Source organism: Bacillus rossius, chromosome 3 (assembly GCF_032445375.1).
Source record: "Bacillus rossius redtenbacheri isolate Brsri chromosome 3, Brsri_v3, whole genome shotgun sequence".
NCBI lineage: Eukaryota > Metazoa > Arthropoda > Insecta > Phasmatodea > Bacillidae > Bacillus > Bacillus rossius.
Genome location: NC_086332.1, coordinates 21,892,669 through 21,909,100, shown reverse-complemented (window position 1 = coordinate 21,909,100; position 16,432 = coordinate 21,892,669). Strand labels below are relative to the sequence as shown.

The window sequence follows — 16,432 nt, the reverse complement described above, 5'->3', positions numbered from 1 at the left end:
TGACAAAAACACTCAAATTACTAAATCCCCCCGCCCCCCGTCCAGGTGATTATCGATCGGCAAATACTGCGTGAAAGGCCTAATGAACGTCAAGCGATTAATTACGAATTGGATTACCGTGCGAGATCGCCGTCAGTTTAGCGAAGTACGTATGAGGTACTTCAGCTAATTAATCCAATTTTTGCTGTAGGAAGTAACTGATCGGTGCGCTGAATAGGGCGTGACGTTGAGCATTCATTCGCGCGTGCCGCTCTGGATGGGATTATCCGCGCGTGTTTCGAACTGACAGTGCCAGCCACGGCGAGAGGTCTCTGAACCGGCACACTCGGGACCACGGCCATGTCGGAAGAGCTACTTTGCCGGATTACAGAACGCCCATAGTGTTTCAAGGGAGTTCCGATTGTGAAAAAAAAAAAAAATGAGAAACGAAACCAGCTAGAAAACAGGAAACACCGCAATGAAATGAACACTTGACGGTTAACAATAAACTTTGAGCGAAGTGAAACAGACGGCAGTGCTGTAGCGCGACCTGACGGTCAAGACGAATAGCGAGAAACCACCCCGGGGAAAAAAAAAAAAAATGTTTCGCTTGCGGTTCGATTGGTTCCGGATTGCAGGATGTGCCGAACCACATGGGATGCCGAATTAAAGGCATTAAACTGTATCACGTCAGATCACTGCAGGAATCCAGGCGAACGAGACTCGCAAAACGACAGCTCGGCGCAGATACCAAAACCACGGAGAACTTTGATTTGTCGGGAAGGAACGTAACTATTTGCTCGTTTGTCGACGTTATTAATGCTCCGTGTGCACAAAAATTAAAGTATTTGCTGAAGTTTCAAGCTTCCAGCAGGAGCGTAAGTAACTTCAAACGCATATTGATAATTATACGGCAATTACGATATTATTCTTTTTTTTTAAACTATGCATAACATAAGTTTCATAGTTGGGTTATTCTGTTTGCCGTTGCGCACCGTAAATTTTCTTTGTAAATGGAACAGAAATATTCTTGTAAACTTACATATTTTTGTTAATTTGTACATTTACATGAAAATTACTGTATCACTACAAAATAGTGTTATCATTTATGCTTTGTGTTGCCCCAGTACCTCCAATATTTAAAGTTATTTGCAAACAGTTGTTTGATTATCTTTCCAGTATTAGCGGTGCATATTAAGCACGGTAAAACAAAAGAAAGCCGGACGCAGAAAGTATTTGAAAAACGAATATTTTAAAGAATTCTACGTATTATTTCTTCTCCTAGTATCAAATTATAAGTTTACTTGCAACATGAGAACACATGGAATTTGCTTGTAACCGAGGTTAGATCTTTGAACATCACTGGCGAGTACTGAAGGACTCATTATTTTTTTCCCATAATATAGTGAAATTAGAGATATTCCCATCAGGTGTAAGACACAAAATGCCTAATATAGCAATCTTTGTGATCACTACTACTCACTACCGGAGATAGTGAGCACAACTTGATAACCCAGAAGGGAGCAGCATCAACGTGTTTCAAAATATTAATTACTAAAAATTAACTAAACTTTAAAAATCCATGTGACATCAAAGACACTGTCCCAACAAAGGGATGTTCTCGAAAGAAAACTGTTAAAAGATCTTAAACTCAGTGGATGAAGACAAGTAATCAGATCAGCAGTGTTAAACGTTATCGCATTATTTTTATTGAATAAAATTTAGTGTAACACTTTTAGCGCACACACACAATGAGTTGACTGCCTCGCGCAAATTACCATAAATAATTACAAAGCTAAAAATGAGGATTAATACCATGTTAGCGAGCACGCTGACTATAAAGCTAAAAATTAAGACGTTAAAAATGGCAGTATAAAAGCCAAATAAAAAGGAAAAACCATTAAGATATCTTATCATTAGGCTACGTAAATTTAAAAATGGTACCAAAAACAAATAAGGTTCATAATCGCCCGGGCATGGAAGTTCATTATCACAGTCCAATTTTATACGGAAATTGCGTGGTTTGATTTGAATAAACCTTCCTTAATTTTCACAACATTAACCTTCGTTCCGCAAAAAAAAAAAAAAATGTCTATTAAAAACAGGTATGCAAAGTCTTCGACATTTTCTTGAAGGGAAAACACAAGTTTGCGCTTCAGAATTACTACACAATTTACTCTTTCACACTCCACCAGAGTATTTATCCAAAACCGGGAAATTTACGTTCTTTCACCAGGCACAACAGTTAATAAGGACGCAAATAAACCATGCCACGTAGTTCTTCGGCGGGGCCTTAATGTCCAAGGTGAAGGTGAGCTAACAGGTAGTCCTATGAGAGGGCAGGCGCCGAATTCGCGTGCTATTTCAGCACGCTCCGCCCCAAAACACGTGCCATTCCCGGCACGCGCCGAGTCAAGGGCGCGTCGAACTCTTCACAAACGTGCAGGAGTGTTATTGTTCCGAACACTCCTCCGAAGTTCTGCGAACATTCGCATTTCGTCGCGGACTGCGCTAGCCGACGACCCAGCTCTACTTCGCCGCGTCTCAACGCGAACCACAAAGCAAGGAATACAAACATTCGCAACTCAGTGCTGTAACTAACGCTCTTATTTTCTTTGGAAATCATCCAACTGTACTGTATTTCATCTCCAACTTAAAAGTCATTAACTTTTCAAAAGAAAATGTTGGCAACACTTGATTTTTTTTTTCGTTCGTTGCTAAGAATACTTATCATAAATGTTTCAAAAATGATCTATTTTCCAGTTCGGATCAACCAAAACACTATGTTAAAGTGCTTTATCTTTTGTTGCAAACCTTGAAAAAAAAAACTCCATAGCCGTAAATTATGAGTGTTGAAAATCATAAACTCTGTTTCAGTTGCAAAAAAAAAATACACACGAGCACGCGCCTGCACATGTGCACATGGCAGCCATGCTTATTTCATTGCTACCAAAATAATTCAACACTGTCAAAAAAAAAATTTTAAAGTATAATAGTTTGCAATTATACTCTATACGCCACTTCGTTAAAACATCATTCCATTAATTCAAAACTGAGAATATTTGTAAAATTACATTTTTTTAGTCATTATGATTAAGATATTGGTTTTCTCTTTATATTAAAAACTTATTTTTTTTTATGTTGCATTTCTCAACAGCACATTTTTTTTTTGTAGCCGTACTGCGCCTATTCAGATGCGCTTTTCTGGCGTGAATTTACGCACAGCTGATACACCAATGACGTCAGTTCCCCTCCCTTTCCCACCTCTAGTGACGAATAGCGGAACTACTTTGCAGCTTTATAATAAAGTCTTTAAAAAAATTCCCAAATAATCCCAATATTTACGAGGCCGTAACCACAAATATTTTAAACTATACTAAAATACAGTTTACACTGTTATAAAACTGTAACATAAGTGTGCCTTTCTGTTGGTTTGTTCGAGCAACACGCAAAAAATACTGGACAGATTTTGATGGAACGTTTTGTGTTTTAAAGCTCGTGATGATAATTAAAAATTGGTATACATCTTATCTCGCTTCGATGACGGGAGCCGGAGATATAACAATAAAATTACTTTTTTTTTTTTTTTTCACAACCAGGCGCAACCAATAAAGGGTGAGCTCCATTTTCAAGTACATTCACATTAGAGTCAGTTTTTAGTGGCCCTTGCACTCCTATTGGTATTATATATATGAAAGTTAGGACGTTTTGATGTTTGAATGATTGAACAGTTTGTTATTCAATTACGTCACCAGAACGGCTGAACGCATTTGGATGAAATCTGGCACCTTGGATTAACACATAGGCTACATACACATAATGAAGAAATTACATACCTAAGGAAGTGAAAAAGAAGTAAATTCAATTTTACAAAACAAAATCATAGAAGGTAAGTCATAGACAGACTCGTACAAACTGTGAGCGTGTCATTTTTCTATGTCCGCCACACGGTCATATAGTAAGGTCTGGAAACATCCTCCTTCGCAAGACCCGTCCGATCAGTGAAGCACGAGCCGGCTAGCGAACAAACGGCGCTAATAACGGTTTCGTTCTGAATATCTTCAATAGATGGCATTGCCTTGAATTTGAAACGTGCTATCGTTGAAACGCGCAATACTGCAGTACACAACAGACTCATCAATCGTGTTTTGTAATCTATTTTCCCTCTTTATTCATTCCCCTCCGGTTCCAATTCTGAAAGCGGGTTGTTCGACATGCGTCCTTCGGGACTTAAAGTGACGATAAACCGGACGTAGTGAAAAATTTACCGTTTCCAGTCAAACATATTCAATCATCTCCCAGAACTAAAAAAAAAAGTATTCCACAATTTCCCCGATGGCAACTCGCGTAACAGGCTTTGTGGATTTAGTGGAGCGCTTCTAACAAGAACTTGAACGTAAGAAACGCTGCCATTAAGTGGCCGAGTTTTTTTTTCAAGTGAAATTTTCCTGAAAGGGGTTTCTCAAGTAGCAGACGATATCGCAGTGGAGGGTATTTCCTCGAAGAGGGGATGTCTTGGGGGGGGGGGGGGAGGGGGCTCTTGTGCAAGGGACTCAGCCGTTATTAAGGGTGGGATATTTTTTTCCCCCCTGCGGGAACGCGCTTTCTTTTATCCTTGGCTCTCCATCCACCGTCTCTTTGAATTCATTCCATTTGCGTTACGCGCGCTCTCCCGCGCGAGCCTGCTCCAATTAAATGCAACCCTCCTTAGATGGGGATCTGGATGGATGTAAATCTGTTGTTCGATCTTCGCTCATGTATCAAAGCCCAAGCAGAAATATAACTTCTAAGCTCAGAACCTACTTCAGCTGATGTACCTATGATTTACCTGTCCCACACGACAATTTCCACCCCCCCCCCCCTCCCTATCTCATAGATCTATCTGGCTAGATATGGTACACAACAAATATTACAATACCCCACATTACTATCAAAATACAGTTTTACAAACATACATGACATGCAGAATTCATTTTAAAATGTTTTTCCTGCATATTTACATTTATACTAAGTAACAAAATATGCCAATCTGAAAAAAATTCACCTTTACATTCAAACTTATATAAAATTGTGGTAAGGCGAAAGTGCTTCATTTAATAAAATTTTTTGTTTAGGTCTCTTAAGTTAATTAAAACTACTAACAGTGAGATACAGATTATTAACGGCACACGAATTTGTGATTAAAATGCATATTTGTTTTAATACATTAGAATACTACAAAGTATGAAAATTACTAATACTTAGAGACAGGAAAATGTCGGGGGTTCGATGACCTTCAGGAGGGACTCCACAGTTCTACGTAGGCCTATACTCGTGCAGATGTCACCCTCTCATTGGCTGCTGTCTTGTGAGACGTCGCAACGCAGCAGTCTGTGATTCGATACAGCTATGGTTGAGGATTTCTCACTGGCGCAGAGTCCTCCAGATGGGTTGTGAGCTAATAGCTAAGCCTATCACGAAATGAATCCGCGAAGTTTTCCGGTCTTGTACTAATACTGTTTTATGACTAAAATATTTTAAATTTCCCTGTGTTTTTTCCTTCAGATTTTTAAAGGCACACCTTTTACATTCCTTCGTGCTCGTTGCTGGTTTAAACTACCACCACAAAAGTAAATTACTAAGCAATATATAATGTTTATTTTATAACGGTTTTCATAAAAACTATTAAATAAGGGTTTGAAGCTGAAATAGAAAAAAAATCGGAATATCTTGAATGGAATAACAAAGTGAGCAGATCAGTGTACGAATGGAGTACTGAAACCAGAGACATCTCCAAAGAAAAAATAATTTAAAAAAAAAAATGACGTAGTGGAGTGATTCTTAGACGTCAATTTACAATTTTTTTCTTCTTTTAAACATATTTAGCCAACGGACGTGTTACGCAGTACTAGCTTTTCATGTCACAAAATATAAACTACAAGCTGGGACGCCCTGCTTCGTCCGGGTTAATACAATTATTTTACAAATCAAATTTTCTTTTAAGAATCACTATAAAAATTAATTATAAATTACTTCATCAGATAACTTGCATATTCATAGTAAATATAGATGGTCTACGCAATAAAACACAGTCTTTGTCCATCTGGAATAATATACATATATTTATAACAGTGTTCAGTCCAGTAGTTTTCGAGTTTACTGCTTACGAAATAAAGACAACCCACTCTCTCTCATTATAATATCAGTAGAGATATAACAGCTAATTACATATTAACTTCTATTATGAGAGAGCAAGCAGCCTGTATGTGTTTTTTCACGCAATAATTTTTACTGCGAGATAATTTTTATAATGTCAATTATTGGAAACTATACCACCGAAGAATCAAACCAACATACAAGCAAGCCTTCATCGATCATATATTTCCAATGGAAACCTTTATATAAAAAAAATTCTGTAGAAAAATTCACGAAAAGTAACTTTCTATTTTGTTCTGGAAATATAAATTTCCTGTAAAATGCATCAAAAAGGTTTGCAAATAAAAGAAAAATAATTCATTTCAACGTTGGTAAACCCCCCCCCCCCCTTTTTTTTGGTATTTACTACTCAACCGATGAAATTTAATGCATTTTATTCGTTTTATTTAACAATGCTTGCAATTTATTTTTCATGTGCAGTAAATAATTCTCGAATCATCTGGGAAAACACACTTCAAACAAACTTTACTGATGCACGAACCTTTTTTTTTATAATAAATCTTCGTATGTGCCACCTTCAGCTATTTCTCAACTCACTGTGGGCCAGCCAAGGCAGCCCTGCTGAGATATTTTTTTCTTCTTCGTGGTTTTGACGAAGAATAATTATATAACGTAAAAAAATCATTTAAATGTTACAAACATTTTTCAAGTTCATCTTTAATATTATTTTAGGACTATCCTGGCATTATTCTATAGCGGTTTTTTTATCAGTTGTGTATACGTTAAATAAAGGTCAATCAACAGGGAAATTTTACAGCCCAAAAGTATTAATCACAGGAAGAGTTGGCAGCAGTGGACTCACCTGATCAGACATGTGGCCGTTGGCGTGGAAAGAGTGCGGCACAGACAGCGAGAGGTCTAGGTTGTCGTTCCTCTGCAACAAATGGAACAAAAGGTTGTCACTACAGTTGCTTCAAATCTATTAAATATTATTTTTTTAAAAGCCTTCCAATAAAAAAAAACATTTTCTACATCTCTCCGTCAGATGACAATTTAAATATTTCCGTCGGTAAGTGCCATGTGTGTACAGTCTCGTGTCATGCAACTTGTTTCAGATCTGACAGAGTAGTTCCAGTTGTGCCAATCTCCCGACTGTAACTTGCAAAGCATCACACGATGAATTGTTTACGAACGCTTGATGTCTACATCAAGCTGCCAACAAACTCTGTTGACAGAACGTCAGTGGAATAAGGATACTCATGAGAACTGTCAAATTTGAGGAAAGTTGCACGAGACAGATTATACGCATCAATCATGCGAAAAAAATTATCAAACTGTCGCAGACTCAAAATGTTTTGATTGTAAACTAATATATATGTATTGATGTATTACTGAACATTCTTCTCTTAAATCTGACTTGGCGAATGAAATATGTTTATTTTCGTTCATGCACATTATATATACATATACATAAATATGTTCATGAACGAAAATAAACATATTTCATTCGCCAAGTCAGATTTAAGAGAAGAATGTTCAGTAATACATCAATACATATATATTAGTTTACAATCAAAACATTTTGAGTCTGCGACAGTTTGATAATTTTTTTCACATGATTGATGCGTATAATCTGTCTCGTGCAACTTTACTCAAATTTGACAGTTCTCATGAGTATCCTTATTCCACTGACGTTCTGTCAACAGAGTTTGTTGGCAGCTTGATGTAGACATCAAGCGTTCGTAAACAATTCATCGTGTGATGCTTTGCATATACATATAAATAAATATGTTCATGAACGAAAATAAACATATATATATATGACCAAAAAACCATCCTTCCTTTAAAAGCTTCTGCATCGGCCATTGCGCATAAGAATGAAATCTATATGTCTGTATCCACTCATTTTACGACATAGATCGTTAAGAATAAACACGATGAAATTGTTGGTTCTTAATGTATAGGACTAGTGGTGCTGAGTAAGTGTAAATTAAACTTAACAAGGGACATTCTGTCCCTAAGGAGAGAGCAGAATACGATTGGTGTAGTAAAACTATGCTTCTTAAGACTACTTGAATACCTACACCTAAAACGTGTATAGAGATTCAGAGGGGAGAAAAAAAAAACACGAGTTTTAATAATTGCTCACATTCAAGCGGCGTATGTTTACGAAAAAGATTTAATAATACGCTGAGGGCGGATGATTAGTTCTGTTTCCGTACTTAATAGTTTAAACTGTATATAAAATGGGTTAAACGCTTGTTCTCAGGATAATTTTAAGGCAAGAAACCCCCGGTACAGATTCTTGAAACCACTCGAGCATTTAACTTCCCCGACGTATAGTGTTACGGTTACCGCTGCCCTACGCAAGACGAGAAGACTGCGCTAGAAGTCGCACCCACCATCCCACCTCGCCGACACGAACACACACCTCTGAACTAGGGGCGGGGCCCCCGCGGACACACTCCTCCGAAGTGACGTTTCCCACGAAACATCACGAGTGACTTTGACAATAGGGTCGAAGTGCTCCCCTGAGCATGCGAACTCTCTTCGACGATCCAATCAAGTTCAACGGCTATTCACGAGGCGAAGAAGGTGCGTATTCTCTGGCCCAGTTGCACGCCGAGTAGCTAACACCGGCGCGAGAAGTGTACGTGTGAAGAAACGCGGATGATGAAACATGGTGTTCGTAAGACGATGAAGGGCGGAAGGGGGGGGGGGGGGGGGTTGGAGGTGGTGGGAAACCATGTCATTACAGATAACAAGCCAGCTGGGGGACGGGCCCGCACGAAATCATGCTCGCCATTATCGGTTGAAACATCGGTAAAGTTAAGTTACGATAATGGAAACGGAGCCAGGGTTATCCCCGGATGGGAAGTGGAAGCGAAGCAGAAGTAAGTAACAAGTCCGAGAGCGCTCGATGAAGGACGAGGGAGTTCGTAGAGGTTCGAAATAAAGGTACCCCCCCCCCCCCCCTCCTCAGGATGAGGGAGGATGAAGGAAGAGGATTGCCGTGGGGGAATCTCCGTGCAACAACCACCTAAAAAAAAAACCACCCGTCTCGTTACACGTGGCTGCTTATGAGGTCGGGGTTACGGTAGACCCACATAGCGGGCCTGCGTAAGGGGAGTCGTGGAGACAGCACTCATCAACTACGCAAGTAACGCAAGACGCAAAAAGTTAAAAGCCCATATTTTACAACACTCCCTTTACAAATTACGCAAGAATCAAAATTGCAACGCAAGCATTGCCGCAACTTTAAAATTCTTGCGTATCTGTTTGCGTTTCCGCCTTCTGTTTGAACTGAAGTAAGTATATACTCGGTAATTTTTGAAAGAAGAGGACGTTAGCCGTATGTGTATAGAAGGTTGTATAAAAGTAAATAACACCTTTAAATAAAATTTTGATAATGTCATAATTTTTAATGAGAAAAAAAGAATATCAAAAGAAACCCGATCAATGTTTTTTTCTACAGTTTCACAAAATCCAGTTTTAGCGTTGGTGATATCTTGCGACTTTCGTGACTTTATAATCGACTTTATTTTTCTTTAGTAGCGCGTTTAGCCTTAGACCTGTTGCAAAGTCGGGCTCGCTTCTATTTGCAACTTTTTCTCATTCGTGTCTACATTCCGTTCTCTTATAATTTATATATAATGGTAAATAATTTATGGATTTAGTAATGCAGTGGGATTTGTTTAGTTTTATACTTTTAACGATTGGCCGAGGAAATGACAGAAACAACATCGAGGCAAAAAAAAACTTCTGATTTTAAGATTGTGTGATGATTTCATTTTTGACGTGACAACGTCTATTAAATCGATGAACGCCGGCTGCACGCACGAAAAAGTGTCACGTTACGCACATTGTTCTGTTACGCTGTGTCCCGTTACGCTCATTGTACGCTTGCGCCGTATCTATCTCTCTTCCACTCGACTGTTTATAAAGTGAAGTGAAAAGTTAATGTGGTTTTCATTGCTTATTACAACAACAATTTCGGCAAAAAAGGTTAATTATTCTTGCATTTTAAAAATCTGATTGCTAGTATAATTTCAATTATTTATTCTTTTATTATTAAAATTAAAATTATTCAATTTTATTCATAAAGTATGCAATCATTTCATCAATGTTTTGTTATGACGCCAAGTTAAACTATCGTCCGTAAACCGACTTTATGACAACCAATTTTTTTTTCTTGTTTCGAAAGCGTAATGTATCTGTTGACAGTTGTGAAGGCATTGGGAAGTAACATTTTGCCAGTGGATATCACTCACTTCAAGAGCCTAGCGGGAGAAAGTGTGCGACTATGTGCTTGCCGTCCACTCAGCCACAACTGAATTGCATGAAAGGGGCGAATGCTAATGGACCAGTTGCGTCATTGTAGCACGCAACCGTCCACTACGAGCTTTGCTCTTTCTCCGACAGATGTCAGCGTTGCCGCCGAAATGAACCAAGGCCACCCCACTAAATTCACCAACTGCCGATTAAATTTACCTCCCACCAAACTTTCATGATATACCTGTCGTTTAATGATAGTATCTGACGAACTGAACACATTATTTGACGTGATAACGTCTTATAAATTGATGAACGCCGGCTACACGCACGAAAAATTGTCACGTTCCCCCTGAGCCGAGCGTGCAAGAACCGGACCGTGCAAGAAATTCTTCGATAATATCAAACAGGTTAAGGCGGGCTATTTAACTAATTGCTCGTGATTATATTTCAACAAATTATTTAAATTAAATGTGTAAATACTGTAAATAATATTTAAAAATTAAAAGGTATGCAATTTTTCATCAAGGTTTTCTTATGACGTTATCACGTAAAATTATCGTCCGTAAACAGACTTTACAGACAACCCTCTTTTTTATATTTTTAAGGCCTTATTTATATCATTCGTTGGTTCAAAGTTAATAATATAAAAATATTACAAAGAAAAATCTGGAATATCACAGCTAAAGAATATACGAACTGATCAGTTATAATATTACTCGTGCAAAACTTACTTGATTCCGGGGGCATATTTTAAATATTAACAAGAAAACAAAATACACAGAAAAGAAATTTTATCAACCAATGAGTATTCATTGCATGTTTAAAATATTTACATTAGTCTCTTTTCAATCTTGCACGAGATTTTCACCCCTACCGTTTCGAAAGATACGTTAATAAAATAAATTTCATTGTATGCTGTGTGTTGGAAATGCCAAAATTATTGCATGTTTTCGATAGTAATTGTGATTGTTTTTTAAGCCACCACTTATTTCTTTGAATTTGAACTGCTAAAAATAGTTTTCGATCGCGTTTGTGAATTTACTAAGGTTAAAGTGCAGTTATCATCGGTCACCAAATGAAAAAAAAAAGGATGAATTACTGTTAAGTGAAGTGTGCTCGTTTTGTAGGCCACTGCGATACATGCCTCAAACATGACGTGGAGTATTTCGGCTGTCAACTGTCAAGTACGCCTAGATCAAAGAGACCGCCCCAACATTTAGACTCTGATACGTTTTTTTTTTTTTTTAATTCCGTGCCAACACCGTGTTCTAGTTTCGACCAAACAGAAGCTCTCAATGCCGTACAACGTTATACATTAACTTAATTTTAACAAGAAGAAAATTTATGTGTTGATGATTTTTTACTGGATATTATTTTATTTAATTTATAATAACTTTGCACATTTTCTCAAAATTACATATTTTCGATAAACATCACAGCACACGTTTCTAAGGGGGAAGGGAGGGGGGAATACTTTCCGCGTTGTTTTTAAAACGTCTGTGCTCTTATGGATTATATTATGAAGAAACAATTTACTTTCTTTAGATTTCACACTACCAACTACAAAAGAATTAATTTCTTGCAAGATTAAACAACCAAAACAAACAAATGTCCGTTGTAACAAGGCCTCTCTGCGCTTGTTTTGTGTTGTGTAGAATGTGCTTATCTCTATAACTTAAAACGTGTAAATGTTTGTTACGATTGTAGCCAGCTTTAAGAGTTACGCAACGTAGCCGAATAATTTAACTTTGTCTACGTAGCTTCCAAGCCATTCTTCAAAGCATAAGTATTTTAATTTAATAAAATGAAATACAACGTTAGTAAAAATAATTCCTGAACAAACTACTTCCGAAGTTACCTCCACTTTCGTGAACGATCATGAGTACTTCCATAAACACATTAGATTTATACAACACTATATCTTCTTCTTCTTCAAGATACAAAAATAGTGTAGCACATCAAGATATGGCACTTAGGGTCAATATAATGTCCACAGTTTAAATGGGTGTACAAATTTTATCACTTGTAATTAAATATTTATTCCTTATGGACGACCTTTTTTAATGTCAATAACTAGGTAAAACAGAATTCTGCATGATTTACTTATTAACGTTATATATACGAGCACAGTCAAAGCTCAAAAGTTCAATCGACATAGGCTAAAGTAGAGAGAGTATGTCTCAAATACATTTTATTTGTCTACCCGTAATACACTGTAAATTTGTTTTGCAAATGGAACATAAATATTCCTATAAAATTTCAGACCAAGAAGTCAACACCCACTTGCATAACTTTAACCGCCCCAGCTGCAGACGTACTGGCATCGTCGTTGAGCCACTCGACCGCATTCATTCTGTTACGTTCCCGGCACTGCTTCACTCGGTCATATAGTGTTTTATTGATATCATTAGATTGCTTTTGGAAAGCCCATTCCAACCGTATACGATCTCTGTATTTGTATTTGGCTTTTTGACGCGTATAGGCCGACATTATATATTTCTGATTATATATATATTTATATATACATATATTATTATTAAAACCATAAATATTCACTGTAACGATTTTACACTAATGTTTAATATATGCAATCAATCTATTTTGACGAGAACTGACGATTGAAACCTAAACTAACGTCGTAGCTTCTCCGAGTCAAATTTATTCTAAATGGAAATCTCGAAACGCAGCAAAATGACCTCAAAATGGCGGCGCTTCCCCCCTCCTCTGCGCAAGATGCGTCACAGTCCTCACTTATCGTAAAGAATTCTTTGATCCTTTAGCTATCCAGTGGTGTAAGTAAATTTTTGGATGGAGAAGATAGACATGTAGCTGCAACACCAAACTGTACCACCCGATTTTGTAATCATTCGTTTTTCGAATTCAATCCCACTATGAAAGCAATTTTAAAGACGTAGGTATTCACGTCAAAAAACAACGCCATTTTAAATCTGCTCAACACATGAAAGTGGTGCACGTAAACGAAAAACATTTATGAGTACGCTGAGGGCGGATGGGTGGTCCTGTTTTCCGTATTTTGTTTTAAAACTGTTTTCAGAATGATTTTTTAGGCATGAAATAACCCGTACAGTTTCTTGAAAGTACTCGAGGGACTTGCATTACACCTTTATCTTCATTCCTCCACCATACAAGGTTATGGTCACCACGTAAAGATCACAGTTGCCCCATGCACGAAGAGAAGACTGAGCGCCAGTTCACAGCCTTGCGCTTAAAGGCGACACCGCGCTAGAAGCACCATAGTATGGACACCTGTATTTTGCGATTTCGTTTTATGTCAAGGTATTTCACAAAACACTGTAGCTTTTTCTAAGAATCATGGTAAAATGTGAGGGTGCAGCAGTACGGTGACCACATTCTCATTGGCCCCGTCAAGAGCGGAACGACACCTCTCACCGACCTCAGCCAATAACCACAGGAGAAAAGCTACAGTATTTTGTGAAATACCTTGACACGAAATGTATTCGCGAAATACAGGTGTCCCTAACCATAGACTGTCGGTCGCACTTATCATTCCGCCTCACTAACACAAATACACCCCTGACTATACGGGCTCTTTAATGTTTATGCATAGATCAAAGCTGGTTAATACACAACAACTCGTATACAAACTACAGCATGACATTTAAATACTTTGTATGCAGCTCGAATTACACTGACGGAAAAAGAAAAAAAATGTGAGCGAGACTTTGAGCACTCGCCAATTATGAGTAATCATCTAACCTCGGTAATGAGCAAAATTCATGTGTTCGCATGTTGCAAATAAACTTATAATATGGAACTTGTACACGAAAATTAACATTGAACGCTTTAAAATAATGCCGAGCCGTTGTAAGTATACGCAATTTGTGTTTCCAACTAGATTTACTGACGCAAATTACTAGTAGTTTCCGCACCCACCGCTAGAATTCGCTGCCGGAGTAGCTACGTCGACTATCGTATCATTCCATTAGCACAGTGAAAGGTTAAACTAACTAATGAAAGGGCTCCGATAAAAGAGAAAAATATATTTGAAAAAAATACTAAACCACAGCGTTGGACTTGATTTTCGACAAGGAATGTTGTTAAAATAATGCCCATCTTCTTAAAATTCATTAAAAAGACAATACATACCATAAAGTTTCCCTTTGTGTATATGAACTTAGATTCGCGCCATCCGCCACAGATGGCAGCACAATGACACTTCCGTTTCATTCAAGAAATTACTCTTAACAAACGCCGTATACCGACAGCTAAAATGTTTACACATCAAAAAACCTTTTATATAAAGCAAATGGACATTAAGACTTCAGACGTTCGAAGACAGAGGTAATTAAAATAGATATAATTTAATACAAATCCGCTCCAACACAAGGGAACGAACGATGCGCACAGCACAGAGTTCCAGGAAGTATGACTAAGGGATGCTGAGATTACGTTTAATGAACGCGAACGGCGAGCAAGGGAAGAGAGTTGAAAGACGTCCCATTATTATTTCGCTGGAACTAATTATAAACTCGATCTAATAACACGCATAGTCATTGGAATATCATGTCCTGCGGATGAACTAACAACGGGCTTCCTAATGAAAATCACGAAGTATCGTATAACATTCTGGCAAAAGAAACTCTTGAAGGCGAGTATCAATTAAGATGTTTATACGCAGCAGTGAAAACTGATATTAATAAAAAAAGTAATAAAAGGAAAAAAAAAGTAATTTAAAAATGGCCTCACAAAATTTACCTATCTTGACAAATTTATCGGTCAAAGCAAATTTGATCCCAGTTGTAAAAAAACGACTGACAAAATATTTTTCAGAAGTTAGAATTTTAATCAATAAAAGTGACTAAGATCCCACCTGAGATAGGGAAAAAGTCGATCAAGAGAACCATCTGAGCTACCAGTGGGACTTGAGGGGGCGGGGGGCGGGAGGTTATATTATACTATCTAAGGGAAACCCACTGGCTCATGACAACGCTAGTTGCTACCCTATTGGTTTAAACCCTTTTTAGGTCACACTATTTCACGTCGCTTTATTTTCAACATGTATCTACGTTAAGGCGTATTATTGTTACGAGGCTGCTAGAGACGAGGTTCGGCCAGCTAGACAGGCGCACAGGCCTGTGGATCTATCCTGCAGCTGTCGTGATACAGGTAGCGCCCGTTTCTCTTCTTGCAACTACAAGGGAATGCCATTAGTGGGACACTTTCTGACAGCCATACCACTTCCCCCCCGAGTCCGGCCACCAGCCGATTGGAGGCTTTCGCAGGTCATCGCGCGAAGTGGCGTAACTAGGACGCCATTGTTCTCGCAGCTTCGAGTGTCAAGACAGGGGGACTTCGATGGTGCGACACTTCGGGAGGGCCACGAGACCTCTCCACGGCGAGACCCGAGAGGTATGAAACGCGAGGCCGGCCTGCGAGCCACAGTGGAGCGAGGAGGATGTGCAAGCCCTTTGGCGAGCGATAGCGGGCGGCGAGCGACGGCTTCGTGCGCGAAGATCGGAGCATCTGGGACGGTGTTGCGGTGCGGTGGACGAGTGAGTAGGGCCAAGCACTGTCGAGCCGAGCTACGGTGGGGAGAGTAAATATGGGGACCTTTTAAACAGAAATAAGTTTTGTGGACAATCATTTTTGACTAGTGTAAATACTAGATAATGGTCAAAAAATGAATGTTAATAATTCATTTTAGCTATTTTTTCCGGATCTGTATTTCCACTGGTGAAGAATGAAGGATGCCTGAAGTTAACAATTACTGGCTGCTACGAATAAAGTCATTGGCGTTTAGCAATTCGTTCAATTTCGGTAATGACCACAGTATGACGTCTATAGACATTACTTTGCTGTTATAAGAAAGCGGTTTTTTTTTGGGTGATCTCTGTCTTTACGAAGGCAAACGAAATTAAACGTTAAGAAATAGTTACGGTACGAAAAGGGTCTGAAACCAATACGGCGTCGTCCGGTTCCCATAATCCCCCCCCCCCCCCTCTCCATTCGCGGCCGGGTACGAACACCCGACCAAACATGGCCGACAAGCCACGCGGCACCG

The 16,432-nt window shown here is 38.5% G+C and overlaps 1 protein-coding gene across 2 annotated transcripts in view; it reads right to left on the bottom strand.

Annotated features, from left to right (window-relative positions):
* Positions 1-16,432, bottom strand: part of LOC134530331 (TOX high mobility group box family member 4-like) — a 481,748-nt gene that overhangs the window by 80,733 nt on the left and 384,583 nt on the right. For both annotated transcript variants that reach the window (XM_063365064.1, XM_063365065.1), the window contains one exon: positions 6,977-7,048. In XM_063365064.1, coding sequence (XP_063221134.1) covers positions 6,977-7,048 — 72 coding nt within the window. The remainder of the gene's footprint in view (positions 1-6,976; positions 7,049-16,432) is intronic.